This window comes from Nelumbo nucifera, chromosome 4, assembly GCF_055504915.1.
Source record: "Nelumbo nucifera cultivar China Antique chromosome 4, China Antique-T2T, whole genome shotgun sequence".
Taxonomy (NCBI): Eukaryota; Viridiplantae; Streptophyta; class Magnoliopsida; order Proteales; family Nelumbonaceae; genus Nelumbo; species Nelumbo nucifera.
Window position 1 is genome coordinate 31,186,732 of NC_142652.1, and position 24,749 is coordinate 31,211,480.

General features: G+C 36.7%; 3 protein-coding genes across 5 annotated transcripts; 1 reads left to right on the forward strand and 2 right to left on the reverse strand.

The window, feature by feature from the left end:
- The first annotated feature begins 1,557 nt into the window (after positions 1–1,557).
- LOC148792133 (uncharacterized) lies at positions 1,558–8,329 on the forward strand. Of its 3 annotated transcripts, none has more exons than XM_088902863.1 (9): positions 1,558–1,816; positions 1,921–2,168; positions 2,513–2,616; positions 2,762–2,890; positions 3,878–4,054; positions 6,145–6,285; positions 7,414–7,599; positions 7,819–7,890; positions 8,011–8,329. In XM_088902863.1, the coding sequence occupies exons 2-9, from the start codon at positions 1,988–1,990 to the stop codon at positions 8,149–8,151; spliced, it is 1,131 nt and encodes a 376-aa protein (XP_088758989.1). In that variant the 5' UTR covers positions 1,558–1,816; positions 1,921–1,987; the 3' UTR covers positions 8,152–8,329. The 3 variants fall into 3 exon arrangements, with proteins under 3 accessions (XP_088758989.1, XP_088758987.1, XP_088758988.1); XM_088902861.1 differs by having other exon boundaries at positions 1,561–1,816; positions 1,921–2,049; positions 2,500–2,616; XM_088902862.1 differs by lacking the exon at positions 2,513–2,616 and having other exon boundaries at positions 1,561–1,816; positions 1,921–2,049.
- A 620-nt stretch (positions 8,330–8,949) lies between these two features.
- Positions 8,950–11,390, reverse strand: LOC148792134 (acetylajmalan esterase-like). Its single transcript, XM_088886461.1, has 5 exons — positions 11,019–11,390; positions 10,215–10,427; positions 9,943–10,091; positions 9,523–9,796; positions 8,950–9,405 (listed from the first exon to the last, which is right to left on the reverse strand). Exons 1-5 carry the CDS (start codon positions 11,287–11,289, stop codon positions 9,188–9,190), a joined length of 1,125 nt encoding a protein of 374 aa, XP_088742587.1. The 5' UTR covers positions 11,290–11,390; the 3' UTR covers positions 8,950–9,187.
- A 5,634-nt stretch (positions 11,391–17,024) lies between these two features.
- On the reverse strand, positions 17,025–20,274 carry LOC148792135 (acetylajmalan esterase-like). The gene is made up of 5 exons (XM_088886539.1): positions 19,068–20,274; positions 18,247–18,459; positions 17,976–18,124; positions 17,563–17,836; positions 17,025–17,445 (listed from the first exon to the last, which is right to left on the reverse strand). Exons 1-5 carry the CDS (start codon positions 19,336–19,338, stop codon positions 17,228–17,230), a joined length of 1,125 nt encoding a protein of 374 aa, XP_088742665.1. The 5' UTR covers positions 19,339–20,274; the 3' UTR covers positions 17,025–17,227.
- Between the last annotated feature and the right edge of the window lie 4,475 nt (positions 20,275–24,749).

Below are 24,749 nucleotides of genomic sequence, written 5' to 3' on the forward strand. Positions count from 1 at the left end.
TGCCAATTGTACAAATGGTGCAATCTGGCCCATGTACTATTTAGTGACGGGGCTACACCATCCGATCTACTTGACTTAGGATTTGATGTTAGTGGTCACATGTAAGGATTTGATGTACATTCTCTAGAGAGAGAGATAAATCAGGTGCAACTTTAAGTTGATGAAAACAAGAGAGTTGGAACATAAAAATAAAATAGTGTTTGGTTTGATATAATTCGTCCGTAAGCCATACCCCAAATAATAAATAGAGAATTGTTGACCACTAGTATGAATTTTGGGGTTGTGCCAAGTTAGTCCCTAAATGTGTCTTTATAGTATCCTGAACTTTCAAATTGTGTCTATTAGGTCCCTACTGTTAGTTGACCATTAGCTAACACCATCACCTGATATTAGGTATGCATTAAATAATTTTAAAATGGCAAAATTATCCTTTATGATATTTTTCTGATCATTTTACCCATTTCATCTAAGTGTTAGAAGAAGGAAAGGGGAAGAAGGGTTATGAAACTAGGCACCGATCAACTGTGAATCTCCCACTCCCCTGTTCAACCTCCCCCATTCAACAATCAATTGTAATAGGACGATCACCTATCTGGTTTCATAACCCTTCTTCCCCTTTCATTCTTTTGACTCTCAAACAAAAATGGGTAAAATGGTCAAAAATATCATAAAGGGTAATTTTACCATTTTAAAATTACTTAATGCATACCTGATGTCACATGACGATTATTGACTGATGATCAACTAATTGATAGGAACCTATTAGACACAATTTGAAAGTTCAAAGTATTGCAGAGACGTGCTTTAAAGTTCAAAGGCTGACTTAACACAACCCCCAAAGTTCATGGTACTGTTCAAGAATTTTCCCAACATTTATGTTTCCATCAATACCCCATGTAGGATGTAGGACGAAAAATGCTTAAAGGGTAAGATTATCATCATGGATCGAGTATTTTGTTGAAGGCGGAGTATCAAACTAACAGACTTCTTGGCCGAGTTGTTGGGCTCGTATATCCAACCCAATTATCATCAAGGGTTGGGCTTCAAGGTATAGGATAGGGAAAATTTCTGATTAGTACCTTGTACTATGGGTCTAGTGTCACTTTGGTCCTTGAATTTTAAAATGCGATAATTCAATACTCGAACTTTCAAAACATGACAATCTAGTATCTGCCATTAACTATCTATTAATCCGTCGTTAAGTGATATTTTAAAAAGGCACAAATGCCTGTCATCTAAATTTTATTTATCAATTATGCAAACATTAATCAAAAAAATTAATAGTCCCAAATCCTTGCTTTTTCTATTAAAGAAAGTTGGGGTCATCATATATAACCCCAACTTTCTTGAATGGAAGAAGAGATATTTGATAAACAAAATTTGATGACAGTTGAAAGGCATTTGTGTCTTTTTAAAATATCACTTAACTACTTATTAACAGCTAGTTAATGACAGGTATTGGATCGTTAAGTTTTGAAAGTTTGGATACTAAATTATTGCATTTTCTGGGACCAAAGTGACACTAGAATATAGGTACTGATCGGGAATTTTCAATATAGGATAAGATCATAAGACAATGCAAAAATGCTTAGAGGGTAAAATGTTCTAACCACTACATTTATAAATCGCAATGCTACCCTCTCCGAGTTCAGTCGCCCAAGCGGGGAAGGCAGCGTCGCCGATGGCACTCCATCTCGGCGGACCGTTTCACGGTGCTGAACGGGTTCTGCGACGACAGTCACGGCATTCTATCTCCAAAGTACAGTCACGTAATGAGCTACGAATCTTCTGTTCCAGTTCTTCTCACTCCCACAAGGTAGTTGCTCCGCCTTTCTTGTTTCTTCTGCTACTCGTCTCTGATGTAGTGCCAGGTCTTTGAGGAGTTTATGACGTGATGTTTGTGGTGGAGTCCAATTGCAGAGACCGTATACGAGCGTGATGATCATCCCAACTGGTGTAGGTGCCTCCATTGGAGGATTTGCAGGCGATGCTCTGCCGGTTGCTCGAACCCTCTCCACCGTCGTTGATTGCCTCATTTCTCACCCTAACGTATCTACTTACTCTCTCCTTGTCTCATTTAATCTTGGGTCGATCATTGCTAAGCTCAGGAAGGGAGGACGAGAGAAATTCGTCATCCCTCTGTCTTTGTAACCCTTATCCAACGTTATGTGAGTTTTCCTGCATTCCCAAAACTTCGAGCTAATTCTTGGTTATGTTTGTCCTAAAATGATGAAGTAAGGGTATTCTTGACATTTTGTTCAAACGGTAGGGTGACTTGTGAGCTCTGATATGCACCATGTGAAAACACTGGTCCACTTGCTCAAGTGTACTACTGTGTACCGCGTGGCACATCGGCTCAAAATGCAAACCCCACTCCATGCTTAGGGAAGCCTTAAACCTTGAGCCTTCCCTGTGTAATATTGAAGGCGAAGTTTGATACTTCGATTTATAATTGAAGCCTTTACTGTGTAGTTTGTTTACAAGTTGACACATGGGCAGGTGCTCAATGCAGCTATGCTCTACTGGCCCATGTCCAATGTGCTTTACGTCGAAGGTTATGCTCTTGATCGGTTTGCAGAAGGGTCATGGGCGCTACAGCCTGTTCACCAAAACAAAGTCTCTCTCTCTCTCTCTGTTTTTGTCTTCGTAAGGCACGTAGTATTTGATTAAAGATTAGGGGTTTAGGAAAATGGGATGTGCCCAATTCACTCCCCTTAGTAAAAGAAATTTGATTTTTTATGTTGGTCTCGACTTGAGACAGGTAGGGCTGGTTCTTGATGCTGGAATTGAAGAGCAGCTTCGAATTCGGCACTTACAAGTGGCGGATGCAGCAAAGGCTTCCCTTGGATTGCCTGTTTTGGAGTATATAGTCACGGATACCCCTTTGCAGGTATATTGTCACTTGGGTACATATTTTGTTTTATTTGCATGTCAGGTGATCAAATGGCTCATTTCAGTATTTGAGGTGCCAGTTCCATGTAATAATAAAATTGCTTATGGAGGGAGCTGCTAAGATTCAATGGTTCTAGTATCAATTTGCTAAATCTTTATTAACATCACCTGTATCAACTTTCACTAGTATGCTGGACAACCAACTATTTTAGTATTTTCACTTAATTCTATTACATTTCTCTATCTTTCTCTCACGGGTTATTCATCTTAATCAGAGTCATAATTTGTTGAGTTACATACTCTATTGTTTAAGATTCAGCTTGACTTCTTTATATGGTATGAAGAACTGATAGAATTTTATCCACCGTGCCTTCTTATAAGAAACTCTATATTTTTATCACAACACCTCATGGAAGCCAACAGGTGGCAATTGCCACTCTCCGCAGTTGTAGAAAGAGTAAATGCTTCCCCTAATGCCCCTAGGCTTTTTCTTTGAGATTTTCACTTATTTTCGTCAAATTGAACTGAATCTTCATATACTACTCAATGATGAACTGAAATATCTGTTGTCTGAGGTTCTCTGTTGGACTCCGTCCTTTACTTCATAACCATTTTGTAAGAGTTTTGCACTAGCCTTGTTCTCTGGGATGTCAGGTGCGCTTCCCTCATCCCCTCCTCTTAATACAACTCTTCTTCAATGTCAATAAATAAAAGAAACCTATTTCCTGTTTGTAATTGGAAACATCCTATTGTAATCCTTATTAATAAACTGACTTTCAATGCCACAAATCAACGATACCAAGTACCTGTACAAAGGTGTCGTATTATGTTGGATATATCAAATTCTAGTGTAAATTTTGTATCCAATACCAATATTCAAAAATACATCAAAGAGTTTTATATGCAACTTGGAGGATTGGACAATGGAAAATTGGGCTAGATATACTTATTTGTGATTGTGAAATAAGTTTAACAATTTTCACAGGTTGAGAAGTGGGTTGATCCGAAGTGTGGACAATCAACAGGAAGGATTAAGCATCCTGATTCACTATTGAGAGCTGTAGACACTTTAGTTAACCATGCAGAAGTCAATGCCATTGCAGTTGTGGGACGCTTTCCAGATGATGACATTGAAGAGGTGGAAGGCTACCGACAGGGGAAGGTATATTCTGCGATACATTTATTTTCAGAGGTTCCCTTTCTATAGCCATTGGTTATGAAATGTCTATATAATATATTAAAGTAGTGACTGCAGAGTTGAAGACATGTATAGTGTCAAAGATTATATTTTTGAAACATCTAGTGCTTGTGGATTTGGATATGTGGACTTGTGGAGACTGGAACATCAAAATTTATTTTCTGAAAACGTCTGTCACCTTTTATCTTGTTATATATGGAAGCTCTAAATGTGACCATACTTTTCTCAATAACCAAAATTTTTACTCTACGTGACCATACTATGGAATCTATACTTGCTTAATCAAGAAAATATTTAGATGCCTTGGATTGCATCTGAAGACAGTCGTATCTCTATTTCATTTGGCAAGTTGGTGTTTTGGATTGCATCTGTAAAAGATCTCCAAACCAGGGTGTTTGGAGCCCATCTGAGTTCTAGAAGCCTTGTAGAGTTGTAATGTTTATTGGGCTTTGGGCCTAGTGTTTGGCTCTTGTGTGGGGTCTCTCTGTATTCTTCATTTCTGTTATTAATAAAGTTACCTTACCTCTTTTCGGAAAAAAAAAAATAGATGCATGCATACCCTGGAACGATGTAGATATCATCGTCGGAGGAAGGTTCAACATTTTGGCAAGCATGATAAGCAAATCATATGGTTGCTGAAGGTATAAGCATAACAATGATAAGCAAAGAAATGATTATGGTTAAATTTTCCTAAAAAAAAGAAATTAGAATGTTGTTGAAGTTCACATATTTGTCTTCAGCAATGATTAGAAGGTTGAGTGTTGTTAATGATTACCTATTTGTCTTTAACGCTACGTCAACAAGACAAGTGTGAGTCTACAAATACTGCTTTCAAATCAGAGAAGCAGATCCCATTTTGTATTAACTCTTTTCATGCAGCATGCCAATTAGTGGATCCTATCCTAGTCTTGATGTGTACCAGTAAGTGGGTTGCAGTAGGTGAACACTTGGCTAGCTCATAGAATGGTATGGATTTGTTACATTAGGCCCCACTAGTATATCTGAAAGATTTGGAACGTTTAACAGTTGCCTAGTTCCTTATATCTGCTCATTTAACTTGGGTTTGTCTTAGAGGATAAGGGATATATCCAATGATGGTCCTGGCTATTTGAAATCTTGGGAGGGTTAGACTGGGAACTGACCCAACCTCTGGCACTTTTTTTTTTCTTTTTTCTTTTTGTTTTTTTTTTTCACAAAGTTGCCACTGTCATAATTAAATCTGCATTCTCATTCTTGTCAGCCTGATATATTACCATTGCACAATGCAATGGCCCTTGCTTGTTTAGAGAATGAGGATATCCAAGGTTATAAGATTTACTTAGGGTTATAGTTGGTTTCTTATTTTTCTATAATATAGTTATTAACACTTTGGCTTTAGGAAAAATAGATTTTTTGATCTTTATGGCTCTGTTTTAAGTTCAGTAAACATGTGTAATAATTATTCTTTTGGACAATCCATGCTGGCTAGTGGCACTCTAGCTGTTGTAGACTGTAGAGGTTCTTGTTGCAAGACTCAATTATCTTTTTCAATCTTATATTATTTCTCTATACTTGTTGTTCCTTTTATTTTTGTACTCTTAATCTTTTATCAAGATTACCTTTTTCTAAACCCATAGTTTGTATTTGTCTTGGTTAGACTATCTTTCTTGCATAACTATTCTACATCAACTTCCCCTTTTCCCCTGACACTAGTTATTAAATGGAAATCCCAGTTTAGGTGGGCATTGGAATCCCACTATGAACCTGAGAAGTCAAGCTAGGCCAGTCAAGATCAAGCAGAAGAAAAGCCAAATCGAATCCCTCATTCACCCAACTCAGATTCTTCACTAAAAACCTAGCATCTAATTTCAATGATGGAACAACACCAAGCATCTTATAATTTTGGTGGATGCTAGTGTCATGGGTCCCTTGAATCATGAAGGACAAGACACAAAATCCACCACCCCTGCTACAAAAAACACCTGCTTATGTTTTGTACTCATTTGAGGTTTGTGATAGAAGAAACCCATGATGCTAGAATTGCTCAATGAGTTCTTGTTTTTAATATATTGCAGGGAATTGATTTGCTCGCAGGAGTGGAGGCAGTTATAAGTCATCTAGTGGTGAAGGAGTTCCAGATCCCTTGTGCACATGCTCCTGCATTATTGCCACTTCCTATAAGCTTATCTTTATGCCCGAGGTCAGCTGCTGAGGAGGTCAGTTAAATCTTTTGTCTGGTTAGTAGAGATAATTATTGATCCTTCCATATGTTAATTTGTAGCTGAAAAATGTAAATTCATAAATAAAAAATATTATTTAGAACATTCATTGTTATCCATTTATGGACATTTTTCTTCCTTTAGCATCTTGCTACAACTAGTGTCTTAGTTGGAAATACCCTTATATTTTTCAATGGAAATGCCTTCAAATTATAGTCTCAAAAACAGGACAGTTTAGTTTCTAGGGTTTCTTTTTGGAGTGTAATGATACAATCCCATGATTTAATTCCTTGAGCAGTCAGAAGTGACACAGTATCATGTGACTTTTAGATAACTTCTGAGCCTAAAATCGTCACATGTCATTATATATATCTTAAAAGCAGTTAATTTAAGTTGGAGAGCTCCATATGGGACTGGAAGTTAATTGGATATAGTAATTTTCCCTTTTTGGCAACCAGGCCTTGTGGGATGCATAATCTTTAGGGTGTCAGTAAAACTAGTTTAAGGTGTTTTCTGGTCTCTAGGCGACTAGGCATTGAGTCAATAGCTTCAATGAAGAAAATTCTCTAAATATTAAATAATTGGAGGTTTTTCATACTCTCACTCTCTCTCTCTCTCTCTTTTCTTATGGTGTGATTTGGAGGGGTCGGACACTTTAGTTGGGGCATACTCACATGTCTGAGTTCGGACATCTGCTGGGACCCTGGGAGAACTGCAAATACAATAGAAATATATTTCTAGACATCCTAAATAATTTGATATCTTGGACAGTGACACACTTTAAAGCTACACAAGCACATGTTAATGAAAAAGCAGACCAACAAGGATGGTTTTAGGCATTTTTTTTTCATAGAGAACGATATTCCTTAAATGGATTTCTCTTGTTTACTTCATAATAAAAAACTTTCTTATCAGTCAAAAAGACATACACAGTAGCACATAGAACACAAATGAAAAATAAAAAAAGAAAATAGAAAGGTAAACATCACAACCATTAATCAAGGTATTTCTCAATGGATTATAAAAACAAAAAATGCAGATTCTAAATCTCTCTCTCTCTCTGTGACACCAAAACTATGATTTATTTTCTGTGCTCATGCATCTATTTAATTTCTTGCGAAACAGATAGGATATACCTTCTTGCCATGTGTTCTTGCTGGATTAAGTAAAGCACCCCAATATGTACTAAGGAACTCTGACATTTCAGAGAAAGGTTGTCTATTTTCAAGTGATGTTGATAGTGTAATTCTTCCTGTTGATGCTTGTGGTGGGGATGGTGCTCTGGCTTTTACAAGAAGATCAACAAATAAGGTAAAGTACATGAAGTCATATCATTTTTCCTCTTTCTGTGGTTTGTGAAATGTCCGACTGAACTGAGTAATGGGAGACAAATCTAAATCTTTTCTTTCTTCCTAGAAAAGGAAAATGTTTTCGTTCATTTGGTCCACGTTTTGTATTTTTCCTACTGTGAAAATCTGCATTGCATCTGTGACCTGATTACATGAAAGAGTTAAACCAATTATGTTGCAGCCTCTGATAATTGCGGTTGAGGAGAACCAGACGGTTCTGGATGATACACCTGATAAACTTGGTATAAAAGTGGTATGTATAACATCCTTTGCTTGCATTTCCATTTTGATAAACTACTTTTTTCCCTTATATTTGGCCATCTAAGCATTTGGGTATATCCGTATGTGAAAGAATGGTGAATGCCATCTGCAGGTCAAAGTTTCAAACTATTGGGAAGCTATAGGTGTCATTGCAGCTCACAAGGCTGGGGTAGACCCAAAGTCTCTCCGCATAAATGGAATAAAGCAAATTAGCTCTTCTGTTGTACATTCTTATAATGGCTATTTAGCTTGAAGTGCGGCATGCGTTTCTTGATCCATTCTGTTTTTTGAGCATGCCAGTTTTCTGTGTACTACACAATTTTATTTTGTAGCCATTGCTTACAGTCAGAAGGAAGCACTTTTTTTCAACAGTAAGCCATTGTTACTGTATAGTTTCCTATCAAAGTATCAATACAAATTTAATTCTTAGAGAGGCTCATGTTTTCTGGAATGAGCAGGTGGTTCAAGCAATCTGTCAAAACTAACTTAAAAGACCGACCAAATAAAGGGCTCTGTCAGCGCTGAAACTTGCTGCTAAAACTTGAAAGATTCTTAGGTAGTAGAGATCTCTTATCTTTATGTTACAAGACTGGAAAAATTCCCTTAAGGTGGTGGAAACAACCAATCAAATCTCCAGTGCTAGATTTTTCAAAGTTTGAGTTGGCTAACGATTAATATCTCCGTTAAAATGTTTGGATTTGGATTTGCCACCGAAAGGGTGATTTCTTGACACAGAAATGTGTGGTCTCTGATCTAATGTCACAACTCTCAATTACCCAGTGCAAGTCCATGAGCCATGAGTTTAGCATATATTGCACCAGCGCTTTTAAAATCTAGCAGGACTGGAGCCAATGGTTTAAAACTGGTTCAGTGGTTTGATGGAGCTGGCCATTCAGCCATTGGTTAAACTGACAAACCAATTGAATTGCACCAAGAAACAGGAACGGTTTCAAGACTGACTTTTAAGACCTTGTTTAACGCTTCTCATCACTCTTTACACTGCTTTGTATTACAATGTAAAAAGACGAAACCATACCAATACAAGGAATAATGACTACTAATTGAAATCCAATATAATTCAAAATTTTAACTTTGATGTCAAATACAGATGAAGTTCACTGGTCCACAATCGACATAAAAGTTTAATGGCTGCCTTACAAGATTTAAAAAAGAGAGAAAAAAAAAAAGAAAAAAAAACAAGAAGGATAAAACACTAGACCCAAACCGAGGAACCATACAATTGAAATAGTAATCTCTTTCTGCTTAGTGACTATTGCACCAAAGCAGATTCAAATAACACATTGGATTTCTTGCATTATGCTGTGCATGAGGAAATCTGCCATGTACCTGTAAGCTTTCTCTGTCAAATGGATACCATCCCAACTCACGCGTGTTTCTGGGTCAGGACAAACTGGAACCCCAGGAGCTCCACACATCTTTGTCAGATCAAAGTTGTAATCACCTCCAGTTCCACAACAGGCTTTCTGTAGAGATTTCTCTTCAAATCCTGTATTCCAAGATAAAAATATATGGAATGAGGAGAAAGGGATTGATAATTGGTTTATAATTTTCCTATCAAGCTACAAAATGATTGTTTGGACATAGAAGATGAAACCAAACTTACCAAGAGAAGGAGCATGGCTAAGTACCCACTGAAGGGCTGTGTAGTAGTCAGCATATACAATAGTGACATCAGGGTACTCCTTCCTCAGCTGTTTCAAGGCTCTTTGGAGGTTATCATTGTGAAACATTGCCAAGTTATTCAAGCCTTTCAGGCACTTGAATTCATCATAAGCCGCTGGGTCATCGCTTCTAAAAGCTGTGAGATAAATTGGCATGCATCCTATTGGGAAATTCCCTGGAACAATCACTGTCCGTGCACCATGATCTATCACTTTCTGCACATGCACAACATGAGAGGATGAAGCTTGAGCAATGAAATTTCAACTATAAGTAAAAACTGATCTGTCAAGATTACAAATTAAAGAACCTTTACTCGGAAAATATAAAATGGTAATGTTGAGGAGGTAGACTAGAGACTTACTCTAACAGCATCCTTGATTTTCTGGACGATATAAGGCACGTAACTCTGAATCTCTCCTATGGTTTTTCCTTGAAAAAACGCATAGTTATAGTCATTCCCTCCAATTTCTCCCACTAGAAATAAGGCCCTTCCAAGCTTGTGGGCACACTCTAAACAGAGATGAAAGAAAAAAGGGCACTTCAATAACTGAAACTGAAGAGTAATCTTGTTAATTAGAAATGTAACTGTGGTGTAATTGAGCAAATTTAAATCAAGTGCTCAGTGTGACATACCTGTATTGGTGTAACAGATGGATTTTAGATGGTCTTCGAACCAACCAAGTTGGACTGAGAGAGAACTGTTGGTGACTGGAGGTATAATTTTGTTTTTTGCAAGGAAAGATGTGTCAAGTGCTGTAGACCCAGCCACTGCAAAGTTCACTCCATGACTGAAGTCAGCATCCCTTGCCAAGTAAGGGTTAAGAAAAGGGAGGTGGAGGGCCGAAGCTGCAATACATACAAAGAAGAAATAGATATAGAATTAGAATTTTAATGGAATGCTGATGATTATCATGACCAATGGACACTCTTTTATTTTCATCAAGAGAGAGAGAGAGAGAGATTATTGTAAAGAACAATGAACAATCTAATAAAAAAACTGACATGGAGATCAAAAACAGAAAAGGACCGTCCAGAAGTCCGGACCACATACAATCTGAATCGGGTCTGATCCAATTGACCCAGCTTACACCTTTACCAATCCTGCTCTAAAGAAAACTTATACAACCTGGGACCAGATTATTACATCCTTCGGTGAAGCAAAACAGAAACTAGGAAGGAAATAAATAATAAAAAGAGCCCAATAAACAAATATCAAAGAAATCGTAATAATAAAGAATTAAAATTCTACATCGGTTATATCCAAAAGAAGCTAATGAAAGGAGAGAACCAACTACTTGTGATCGATTACCAAGAAAGATGCGAATGAAGAACTAATTCAAAAGAAAATATAAGACGGTAGCCAACTACTTCTGATCGATGCTGCACTAATCATTGAGAAGGCATAAAAAGAGAATTTTAGATATAAAGAATAATTACCGAAGAAGTCAACCATAAGAAGGCCATTAGAGCAACGACCAGTAGGCTTTTTGAAGAAAGTTTCACCGTAAGGAAGGTGAGCGAATGCAGAAGAAGTCCCGATTGGAGATTCACGGATCAGATTACCAGTATCTGATATAGAGTCTCCCAGTTGATATATGGCATCAAAGGAGCAAACCTTTGGGTGAGCAGAAACAGCAAGTGGAAGAAGGAAACAACTAATAATAAATATCAGAGACAGAGACAGCATCGACTTATTGTTGATGGCCATTGTGGGAAGAAGAAGAAGATGAAGAAGAAAAGAACTTAATAACAGAACTGCACAACTATTGATGATCGTAAGCGAGAGTAATGGTACGTAAGTAGAGGCTCTATTAATTTATAGATGAAGAGAAAAAACAACCTAGTGTTACGTTATTTCTAGTTGTAGTTGTAGTAGGAAACTGAATTTGTTATGAGTCAAAACAAGAATGGATTCCAAATTTCAAATCCTACTAGTACTAGTAGTTGTGTTACGACAAGAATCAAAAAGATGGATTGGGTTGGGTCATTCGATCGAAAACTTCGGCCTTCACTTCACTTTTTAAGTAAGTAGGTGGCTTATAACCGTTAGGAATCAGGAGTGGAGGAGAGTTTTGTTTTTGTTCAAAAACGCGGCTAGGCCTCCCAATCAAAATAGAATTCTTTACCAAAAAAAAAGTTTTAAATAAAATTTATTTGAATATTGTACATAAGCGGTGGTGTGTCTCAACCATTCTGGCTCGATCTTCTTCAATCATGCATGCTGATTTGTGAAATTAGAAATCAAAATCAACCTTTGTTTTCTAACTTAAATAAAAATCAAGCCAAGAGAGGCGTTTATGATAACGTGGGCCCCAAACAAAACACGAAACACGAAACACTAATGCACTTAACAAACTGGAATCTTATGACTAAAGCAAAGGAAGAGGGTGGGCTTGGCCTTAAAAATATCTTACAACAAAATAGAGCTTTACTTATGAGGTTATGTTGCAGATTCTTAAAGACTAATGCTTTATGGGCCCAAATCTTACGAGCTAAATACCTCAGCTCTGGTGGTACTTTATGTTGCAGGTTCTTTCTGGACTGGAAAATACAAGAAAAATGCTTCATTGGTATATGGCGCAGCATGGTGAAATGTCGACATGATTTGCGTATAGGCCCTTTGGGGTAGTAGGCAATGTATGGAACATTGATAATTGTTTAAATACAACATCCGATTAAATAAAAGATGCAATTTAAAACAAAATCTATTAATTTAATTATTAATAATTAAAATATCTACAACAAATTGTTTAAATACAACATCCGATTGACATAAAAAGTGCAAGGACTTGTAAAAAATTTAATTTCTCAAATAATGAACACATCTTCCCATGCAAATCCACTTAACATAATGGTTGAACCTGTAAATCATAACATATAAATTGTTAGAGAATGTAAAGTAAATAAGATATCAATAAAAAATGTATAAAAATAGGACATTGAGGGAGGTGGTCAAGATTGATATTTAAGGAAAAAATAATTCCTAGAATGCATATATAAATTTTCAATGAAAAAATAACAAGAATGTATTTGGAAATTTTGTAGGTAAAATTAAAACCTAAACCCATATTGACCAACCCAATATGGTAATTGTGCTGGGTTAGTCTTGAAAACCATAGGTTGAAGCTCAGTTAGGGTTAGGATTGAGGTTTCAACACATTGGATTGGGGTAGTTCTTGAAGGTAGGCATCTAGTATGTTGGAAGTAAGCAATTGAAAATAAATTAATTAGGAGTAGATCCAATCTCACCACATCATGTTGAATTGTGATGGCTGTTGTTTCAATAATCCAGAAGTTATGGGATTGGACGGGTCTCTAGAAATCACTGAAGCATATATGAGCAGTGTATTAAGGTCCTATAAGGGATAATGACTTCACTCAAGCATAATTACCATCTCTTCTTGAAAGTGTAAGATGGAGATGATTCTTTAAAAATAGATGTGCATGTTCATTAGGCTAGCTACTCAAACTATGAGGTGGAGGGAAATTCACTTGGAAGCCTTGCCATCAAATAAGCAGAATTATCAACTACTCCACATGCTTCTTTTACTTGGGTATTAAGGTTTGCAAAGTCCCTATTGCCTGCTTATTCACATTTTGGAGATGGTTAAAACATACATGACTTACATTGGGGATCATGCTTATTGGGTTATGAAGTATTTTATGGGAATGGATTCAAATGATAACGGGATAAGCAGCAAATTCTTCTTTTGTGTATTATTCACGGGATAGATGATCACAGTACTCAAATTTTCATTGTTTCCTTAATAAAATTTGGAACCAGTTAATTCACTCAATTAACAAGAACAAGAAAAAGCAAATCAGAACCGGTTAATTCATCGTAGATAACATAATCATTTTGCGGAGTTCATAAACTAGTAACCTTGCTCCAATACACCTACCAGATTAGGTAAATGCATTCTTACTCTAATATGTCCTTGAAATAGTTAAATGCATAGTAACAAGAACATATTCGAATGTAAGGTAACATCATACAAAGAGTTAACTCTAGTTAAGGCATCCATCCAAATTGGTGCCACTACCCACTAGCAAACCATCCAAATTGGATGTTTCAAAAAAATAATTAAATAATAAGTTAATATTTAGTATATACACAGCAACCAAAAAAGTTAGTCATTTCAAATCAGTTTATAATCATGCCCAATTTTACATAAAGAACCAATACTAAAGGCAGACAGGCATAAAATAACTACAGCTTTTAATGAAGTAAGGGCTTAAGTTCTTCGAAAAGGAATGATGGGTAAAACTAAATACACAAGAACCTGTTCAACATTAACAAGAGTTTTCTTACTGAAAACAGAAAAATAAGCTCAACTGCACTTCTCTTCCATCTGACCTGAGACATGAACAGTGATATCAAATTCCACTGTAGCCAAAGGTGTGGAGTCCAATACACTACAAATAACCAGACAACACCAAGGCTTCAAAAAATATCTGATCTCTCCCATAAAACTCAAAAATAAAGCCACTTGATCTAAACAAAACAAAAATCAACAGGATGTAGTTATGTTTCTAGCAATAAAGCAGGAGGTAACATGGACATTAGTTTTTACAATAATTTGCACCTAACCGATACATCATCCAAGATAACTGGCTCCAACAATTTTTTATAATCAGATGATTTTTCAGTATGAATTACTTGCTGAATCAACATGCTGCCAAGCCAGTGATGCCTTGCCCTGTTACCCAACGCTTTCCATGAGAATCGACTAGAAGTGCAGTAATCGATTACCAACACTAAATATAGTTTCTAACAAGTTCAATACTGGTGGATGGATCAAAGTGTTATCTTCCACTTGATAATCAAAACCACTCTGCACCGCAAATATGTATCCACTGAAATGAATTGCAGCATAAACAAACTCCACTTAGAATTTCAATCACAACTTACAAAAAATAAATCATCAAATGGTGCCAGTGCCACTACCCACTAGCCAACCATCCAAATTGGATGTCAGGGATACTTGAGAGAATTCTTCTGTGGCTTTAAGACAAGTGATTGAAGAATTCAACCACAGAAAATAATCACAAGGTACACAAACAGATTAATTATCTGAAGTGGAGACCGGAAAATGCACTTCCTCGGTTCCTCTACAAAGTTTCTTGTTGTTAGCTCTTGTCTAAGCTGTGAAGCATCCGCTAGCAAAAGATTTCACAACACCTAAGCAACAAGTGCAAAATATGCAATCTGCCACTTGCTATAAAAGCTGTATGGGATCATACCTTGTTTGATAAAATCTCTACTACAATCCCAATTTATATTAGGAAAAGGCTACTTGATGCAGTATCTTTCATCAAACTCAGAGCTAGGTAAAACTCAAGGGATAGAACTCACAATCTGAACTGAAATTTGAAACTTGAAACTGCAGATTTTCCAATATTGTGATGCAACAATACTAAATAAATTATTTAGTCCTGGCCCTGCGTTTGAAGGAGATGTCTGTGTGTGTGTTGGGATCCACTGCAGTAGTTGTCCTGCACTTCTATTCAATTATCCTGATCTTGACTGAAAGAAAAGTGCAAGATAAAGGCAGCAAGAAAAAAAAAAGGTACAGCAAATCTGAAGTATAATGTAGAATAGTGAAATCCACCCACCAGTCTCTTAACTGAGCTCAGATCTGCTACCCACAAAGACACTACCCACAAGCTACTCACAAGACACTAGAGCTGCACATTGGGAACATCTTCTGTACTTGTATGTTGTCATTCATGGGGAGATGCTTCCAATGTGCAGATCTAGCATATTGTGGCTAGGGTGTGGGTAGCATCTTGGGGACAGCATATCTGGTCCATCTGGACTCTCTTGAACCATGTTCTCTCTAATACTTCAGTTATCATCTAGTTCTTAGAAAATAAAATTTTAGTTAGACAAATCAGCAATACTCCAGTTATCAAATACTTCCTCTAGTTAACTAATAGATTGGTTTTAGTGTCTACTGACAATGCTTAGTATAAGATGATGCATCATGAGGGCTTTATGCCTGTACCAAGAATGAAGAGAAGGTTGAATCAAGTTCCTGATCTGGAACCTCCTCATCACCCCACCTGAGTAGCTAAGCAAAAATGAGCCATTTTCATCACTTATCACTCCACCTAGCCAATGCAAGACAGATTTGGTACTTTGTTACCTTTATGCAATCAATGATACCATTAGATTTCATTAAAATATGAATGACACTAGTTTTCAGTCTATAGGTATCAATTTAACATGAGTACTGGGTAAAGGAATACAGAGATCCCAATGTCAGTTCGTTTCTCCACACCCATATCTTTGAATGATCACCAACAACTTAGGTATGTTGATTGATGAAATTAAGCAAGAAAGACCATTTAATCTTAGTGTGGTTTGTAACATTCTTCATCATCACTAATAGAAAAACAGCATTTGAGACAAACCACTTCATATACAAGAATGGACATGAAATGCGAATTTATCCCCTTCTGCCTTGTTGGGTGCTATATAGTAGGTACTATTTAAATCCTTTTATCAGCTTATATTTTACAGAGTTATGATTTATGGAGTGAGCAATCCAACCGTTGCAGGTTTTAGTGGATGCTGTTGACTAATAGAAAACCATTACAGGTTTGTGTGGGGAAAGTAGATATGTTTGCTTTGTGTGTTGTGTTTGTCAAATGTAAAGTAAAATTAAAAATGTAATGTCAGTTGTAAATCAGTATATTCTTTAGAAAAAAAATTTAAGTATGGAGAGATCTCCACATACAATTCGCCTATGCATGTCCCTCTATGAAGTAATCTATTTGTCAAATAATTGTTTCAGGCTTTGTTCCTGCGCCATGTACACTGTACTTGTACGGAGAGATGTCCACATACAATTGCATAGGCGAAATGGAAGTTTATGTTTTCTGCAATGAGTGGTCATTGATACCCCACTTAAAACATTGCTTTTAAGCACCTCTTCCAAAAATGCTACCACTCACAATAACCAGGTGGTTCAAGCAATCTGTGCAAACTATCATAAAGATCAACCAAATAAAGGGCTCTATCCGGGCTGAAGCTTGCTACTAAAACTTGAAATATTCCTAGGTAGTAAAGATCTCTTATCTTTATGTTACAAAACTGGAAAAATTCCCTTAAGGTGGTGGAAACAACCAATCAAATCTCCATTAGCACTAGATTTTCGATGTTGGAGTAAGCTAACGATTAATAACTCTTTTAAAATGTTTGAATTTGGATTTGCCACTGAAAGGGTGATTTCTTGACATCCAAAGTTGTGGTCTCTGATTTAATGTCACAACTCACAATTACCATGCGCAAGTCTGTGAGCCAAGAGTTTAGCATATATTATCACCAGTGCTTTTAAAAACCAGCAGGACTGGGACCAACAGTTTAAAACAGGTTCAGTGGTTAAACTAACAAACCAATTGAATTGCACTCAGAAACAGGAATGGTTTCAGGACTGACTTAAGAACTTGTTTAATGCTTCTCATCACTCTTTACACAAATTTCATAAAAGTTTAATGGTTACCTTACAAGATTAAGAAGAGAGAGAGAAAAAAGAAAGAAAACAAGAAGGGTAAAACACTAGACCCAAAATGAGGTTCCAAACAATTGAATTAGTAATCTCTTTCTAATCAAGCTTTGTGACTATTGCACCAAAACTGATTCAAATAACACACTGGATTTCTGGCATTATGCTGTGCATAAGGAAATCTGCCATATGCTTGTAAGCTTTCTCTGTCAAATGGATGCCATCCCAACTCACGTGTGTTTCTGGGTCAGGACAAACTGGAACCCCAGGAGCTCCACACATCTTAGTCAGATCAAAGTTGTAGTCACCTCCAGTTCCACAGCAGGCTTTCTGTAGAGATTTCTCTTCAAATCCTGTACTCCAAGATAAAGATATACGGAATGAGGAAAAAGGGATTGATAATTGATTTTTAATTTTCCTATCAAGCTACAAAATGATTATTTGGCCACAGAAGATGAAAGCAAACTTACCAAGAGAAGGAGCATGGCTTAGTACCCACTGAAGGGCAGTGTAGTAGTCAGCATATACAATAGTGACATCAGGGTACTCCTTCCTCAGCTGTTTCAGTGCTCTTTGGAGGTTATCATTGTGAAACATTGCCAAGTTATTCAAGCCTTTCAGGCACTTGAGTTCATCATAAGCTGCTGGGTCATCACTTCTAAAAGCTGTGAGATAGATTGGCATGCATCCTATTGGGAAATTGCCTGGAACGATCACTGTTCGTGCACCAAGATCTATCACTTTCTGCAAACAACATGAGACGATAAAGCTTGAGCAATAATATTTCAACTAAGTAAAAACTAATCAATCAAGATTACAAATTAAAGAACCTTTGCTTGGAAATATAAAATGGTAATGTTGAGGAGGTAGACAAGAGACTTACTCTAGCAGCATCCTTGATTTTCTGGAGGATATAAGGCACAAAACTCTGAATCTCTCCTATGGTTTTTCCTTGAAAGAATGCATAGTTATAGTCATTCCCTCCAATCTCTCCCACTAGAAATAAGGCCTTTTCGAGCTTGTGGGCACACTCTAAACAAAGATCAAAGAAAATAGGCAATTCAACAACTGAAACTAAAGAGTAATCTTCTTAATTAGAACTGTAACTGTGGTATAATTGAGCAAATTTAAATCAAGCGTTCAATGTGACATACCTGTATTGGTGTAGCAGATGGATTTTAGATGGTCTTTGAACCAACCAAGTTGGACTGAGAGAGAACTGTTGGTGACTGGAGGTACAATTTTGTTTTTTGCAAGGAAGGATGTGTCAAGTGCTGTAGACCCAGCCACTGCAAAGTTCACACCATGACTGAAGTCGGCATCCCTTGCCAAGTAAGGGTTAAGAAAAGGGAGATGGAGGGCCGAAGCTGCAGTACATACAAAGAAGAAATAGATATAGAATCAGAATTTTAATGGATTGCTGATGATTGTCATGAGCAATGGTAACTCTTTCTTTTTGACAGAGAGAGAGAGAGATTATTGTAAAGAACAATTTATGAACAATATAATAAAAAAACTGACGTGGTGATTAAAAACAGAAAAGGACCAGTCCAGTTGTCTGGACCACATATATACAATCTAAATCGGGTCTGACTCTGACCCAATTGACCCAGCTTACACCCTTACCAATCCTGTTCTAAAGGAAACTTACACAAGCTGGGTCGAGATTATTATATATCCTCTCGTGATTCGTGAAGCAAAACAGAAACTAGGAACGAGATAAATAATAAAAAGAGCCCAATAAAGAAATATCAAAGAAATCATAATAATAAAGAATTAAAAATCTTCTCGGTTATATCCAAAAGAAGCTAGTGAAAGGAGGGAACCAACTACTTGTGATCGATTACCAAGAAAGATGCGAATGAAGAACTAATTCAAAAGAAAATATAAGATGGTAGCCAACTACTTCTGATCGATGCTGCACTAATCATTGAGAAGGCATAAAAAGAGAATTTTAGATATAAAGAATAATTACCGAAGAAGTCAACCATAAGAAGGCCATTAGAGCAACGACCAGTAGGCTTTTTGAAGAAAGTTTCACCGTAAGGAAGCCTAGCGAATGCAGAAGAAGTCCCGATTGGAGATTCACGGATCAGATTACCAGTATCTGATATAGAGTCTCCCAGTTGATATATGGCATCAAAAGAGCAAACCTTTGGGTGAGCAGAAACAGCAAGTGGAAGAAGGAAACAACTAATAATAAATATCAGAGACAGAGACAGCATCGACTTATTGTTGATGGCCATTGTGGGAAGAAGAAGAAGATGAAGAAGAAAAGAACTTAATAAACAGAACTGCACAAGTATTGATGATCGTAAGCGAGAGTAATGGTACGTAAGTAGAGGCTCTATTAATTTATAGATGAAGAGAAAAAACAACCTAGTGTTGCGTTATTTCTAGTTGTAGTTGTAGTAGGAAACTGAATTTGTTATGAGTCAAAACAAGAATGGATTCCAAATTTCCAATCCTACTAGTACTAGTAGTTGTGTTACGACAAGAATCAAAAAGATGGATTGGGTTGGGTCATTCGATCGAAAACGCCGGTCTTCACTTCACTTTTTAAGTAAGTAGGTGGCTTATAACCGTTAGGACTCAGGAGTGGAGGAGAGTTTTGTTTTTGTTCAAAAACGCGGCTAGGCCTCCCAATCAAAATAGAATTCTTTAGCAAAAAAAAGTTATATAATAGAAAAAGTTTTAAATAAAATTTATTTGAAAATTATACGTAAGCGGTTGTGTGTATGTTGATTTGTGAAATTACAAAGTTGTTAGTTAGAAATCAAAATCAACCTTTGTTTTCTAACTTAAATAAAAATCAAGCCCGGAGAGGCTTTTATGTTAACGTGGGTCCCAAACCAAACCCGAAACACGAAACACGGAACACTAACAATTACAAGATGGAATTCAGAATGAGGGGCAATCTCTACTACAATCCCAATTTATATTAGGAAAAGGCTACTGGATGCAGTATCTTCCATCAAACTCAGAGCTAGGTAAAACTCAAGGGATAGAACTCACAATCTGAACTGAAATTTGAAACTTGAAACTGCAGATTTTCCAATATTGTGATGCAACGATACTAAATAAATTATTTAGTCCTGGCCCTGCGTTTGAAGGAGACGTCTGTGTGTGTGTGTTGGGATCCACTGCAGTAGTTGTCCTGCACTTCTATTCAATTACCCTGATCTTGACTGAAAGAAAAGTGCAAGATAAAGGCAGCAAGAAAGAAAAAAGGTACAGCAAATCTGAAGTATAATGTAGAATAGTGAAATCCACCCACCAGTCTCTTAACTGAGCTCAGATCTGCTACCCACAAAGACACTACCCACAAGCTACTCACATGACACTAGAGCTGCAATTGGGAACATCTTCTGTACTTGTATGTTGTCATTCATGGGGAGTTGCTTCCAATGTGCAGATCTAGCATATTGTGGGTAGGGTGTGGGTAGCATCTTGGGGACAGCATATCTGGTCGATCTGGACTCTCTTGAACCATGTTCTCTCTAATACTTCATCTAGTTCTTAGAAAATAAAATTTTAGTTAGACAAATCAGCAATACTCCAGTTATCAAATACAAATACTTCCTCTAGTTAACTAATAGATTGGTTTTAGTGTCTACTGACAATGCTTAGTATAAGATGATGCATCATGAGGGCTTTATGCCTGTACCAAGAAGAGAAGGTTGAATCAAGTTCCTGATCTGGAACCTCCTCATCACCCCACCTGAGTAGCTAAGCAAAAATGAGCCATTTTCATCTCTTATCACTCCACCTAGCCAATGCAAGACAGATTTGGTACTTTGTTACCTTTATGCAATCAATGATACCATTAGATTTCATTAAAATATGAATGACACTAGTTTTCAGTCTATAGGTATCAATTTAACATGAGTACTGGGTAAAGGAATACAGAGATCCCAATGTCAGTTCGTTTCTCCACACCCATATCTTTGAATGATCACCAACAACTTAGGTATGTTGATTGATGAAATTAAGCAAGAAAGACCATTTAATCTTAGTGTGGTTTGTAACATTCTTCATCATCACTAATAGAAAAACAGCATTTGAGACAAACCACTTCATATACAAGAATGGACGTGAAATGCGAATTTATTCCCCTTCTGCCTTGTTGGGTGCTATATAGTAGGTACTATTTAAATCCTTTTATCAGCTTATATTTTACAGAGTTATGATTTATGGAGTGAGCAATCCAACCGTTACAGGTTTTAGTGGATGCGGTTGACTAATAGAAAACCGTTACAGGTTTGTGTGGGGAAAGTAGATATGTTTGCTTTGTGTGTTGTGTTTGTCAAATGTAAAGTAAAATTAAAAATGTAATGTCAGTATATTCTTTAGAAAAAAAAGTGAAGTATGGAGAGATCTCCACATACAATTCGCCTATGCATGTCCCTCTATGATGTAATCTATTTGTCAAATAATTGTTTCAGGCTCTGTTCCTGCGCCATGTTCACTGTACTTGTATGGAGAGATGTTCAGATACAATTGCCCTATGCCTGCAGTTTCCAGGTCATCCATCACAATGGACTTTCCTCTCTCTCTCTCTCTCTCTCTCTCCATTGATATTGCCAAGGTTCAGTTTAACAGAGTTCATCATACACATCACACTAATCTTCCATAGCTCAATATAAAAGCATTCTAGTGTTTCCTTAACTATTCCCATTATAAGCAACTTTTTGGTCCAAAAACTATTTTTTATGTACTATTTTGAATTAAATATATGAAAATTTGGGTTATTTTGGTTAACAATGCCCGTCCTACCAATCAAACTATCAAACTAATAAGAACAGAAATTTGGGTTATTTTGTTTCCTTAATAAAATTCGGAACTAGTTAATTCACTCAATTAACAAGAACTAAAAAAGGCAAATCAGAACCAGTTAATACATCTAAGATAACATAATCATTTTGAGGAGTTCATAAACTAGTGACCTTACTCCAAGACACCTAGAATTAGATAAATGCATTCTTACTCTAATATGTCCTTGAAATAGTTAAATGCATAGTAACAAGAACATATTTTGTTATAACGTACAAAAAAAAAGAAAATGGGATTAGACAACAACATATTCGAAAGTAATGCAACATCATACAAAGGGTTAACTCTAGTTAAGGCATCCATCCAAATTGGTGCCACTACCCACTATCAAACAATCCAAATTGGATGTTTTAAAAAATACTTAAATAATAAGTTAATATTTAGTATATACACAGCAACAAAAAATGTTAGTCATTTCAAATCAGTTTATAATCATGCCTAATTTGACATAAAGAACCAATACTAAAGGCAGAGATGCATAAAAATAACAGTAGAAAAGTTTGGACGACCTGTTTTGATATAAAATCTGTAAAAGAAGAAAGAAAAGAAAGAGAAGAAAAAGTTCGTACTTAGAAAGAAAGAGAAGAGAGATAGAAGAGAATGGGAGAAGCCAAAAATTAGGTCTGGCTGCCCCTTTCATTAGATTATATATTCACAAGTAAAAGAGAGTATAAAGACAAATATGCCCTTAGTAAGTCAACTACTTGTAAGAACTGATTAAGAACTCTTAATCTAAAACATAAACTAATGGGCCCAAGGCCCAATATCTCCCTAACTATGCTATATCAATAAAAACAAGTAATATCAGCCCAAAACTCAACACTCCCCTTTAAGTTGTGAATAAATGTCACACATTCCCAACTTTTGTAAATCATGCTTCAGCTTATTTCTTGCAACACCTTTTGTAAGAACATCAATAAACTACAAATTAGATGCAACATACGGTAAGCAAACTTCACTAAATGTCACTCTTTCCCTTATAAAGTTCCTATCCACTTCCATATGCTTCATTCTATCATGCTGAATTGGGTTATGGGCAATGTTAATTTCTACTTAATTGTCACAATATCGCATCATAGGTTCTTCGGCCTCAAGTCTAATCTCCCCTAACAAGGAACGGATCTAGAGGAGTTTTGAAACACCATGTGCTATGGCTTTGTTTTTAGCTTCCACACTTGATCTTGCTACAACTATTTGTTTCTTACTATTCTATAAAACTAAATTACCTCCAACAAGAGTGCAAACTCCTGACCTAGATCTCCTGTCATCTAGACACTCTACCCAATCAGCATCTATGCAAGCCTCTAACTTCAACTGCCCTTGGGTGTCTCTTTAAATAGGAAATTATGATGTCAATAGCCTCCCAATGCTAAACACGTAGGGCATGCATGTATTGACTAACTACACTCACTGCATAAGAGATGTCTGATCGTGTCATACACAAGTATAGTAATCGCCCCACTAACCTCTAATATGTTCCAACATCCTTCACTAGTTAACCTACTGACGCATTTATCCCATGGTTCTGATCAATAGGTGTATCAGCTACCTTTGCCCTAAGTTTTCCTATCTCCTGTAATAGATGTAGAATATACTTCCTCTGTGAGATGAAGATCCCATGCTTGGACCTTGCCACCTCAATGCCCAGAAAGTACTTAAGCTCCCTAAGATCCTTAGTCGTAAACTCTTTGTGCAGATTCTTTTTCAAGGTATCAATCTCACTTAGATCATTTCCTGTGGCTACAATGTCATCCACATACACTATCAAAACTGACACCAATGACCCCCTCCTCTTCACAAAAAGAGTATGATCAGATTGAATTTGAGTATAGCCAAATACAACCAATGCACTTCTAAATCTATCAAACCAAGCTCTTAGTGATTATTTTAAACCATATAGAGACTTCTTCAACTTGCATACCTTTCCTTTTTCCACATCATTGTAGAAGCCAATTGGAAGATCCATATACACCTCCTCTAGTAAGTCCTCATTGAGAAAAGCATTGTTCACATCAAGTTGGAAGAGTGACCCAGAGTATGTAACTGCTAGTGATAAAAGAATCCAGATTGAACTCATCTTTGCTAATGCTGCAAAAGTTTCCAAGTAATATATGCCATAAGTATGAGTGTACCCGTTTGCAACCAACCTCGCCTTGTGCCTTTCTATACTCCCATCAACCTTGTACTTCATTGTATAAACCCATCTGAATCCAACTATTTCCTTACCATCAAGTAAATCCACAATATCCCACGTTTGATTTTTAATCAATTCTTTCATTTCCTCCTGCATAATTGTCTTCCACTTAGGTTTGGAGAGAGCCTCAATAACATTTCTAGGTATAAACATAGAGTCAAGGGAGGAAAAGAAGGCTCAGTAGGAAGGAGATAATCCACTGTAGGAAAGATAATGTGAGATACAATGACTAATACACTTCCTCTTTCATTTTCTGAGTGCAATAGGGAGATCAAGGTCATCTGCAATGGTGTTAGGAGTTGGGGTAGTAGTATCAATAGGAGCTAAACCATTAGTGGAAACAACAAGAATACATGGGTTTGTGTTAGTTGAATCTGGAATCTCTGATGAGCCGATAAGGAGTGACATGGGTTCCTTTACTGTGGAATCAATCTCCCTATGTTGTCGTAGGTGCTATCATGTAAAACACTGAGAGATAGGACACAATGAAGGTGGCAAAGTGGGTGAGATAGGCAGGTCAGACACTAGAGTGAACAATGGAGTTGGAACAGGAAGTGGTATAGATTGCTCACTTCCTTCCCCAAAACACTAACCATTGAGAATCACCCCTCGAGAAAAAAATGTGTGGAT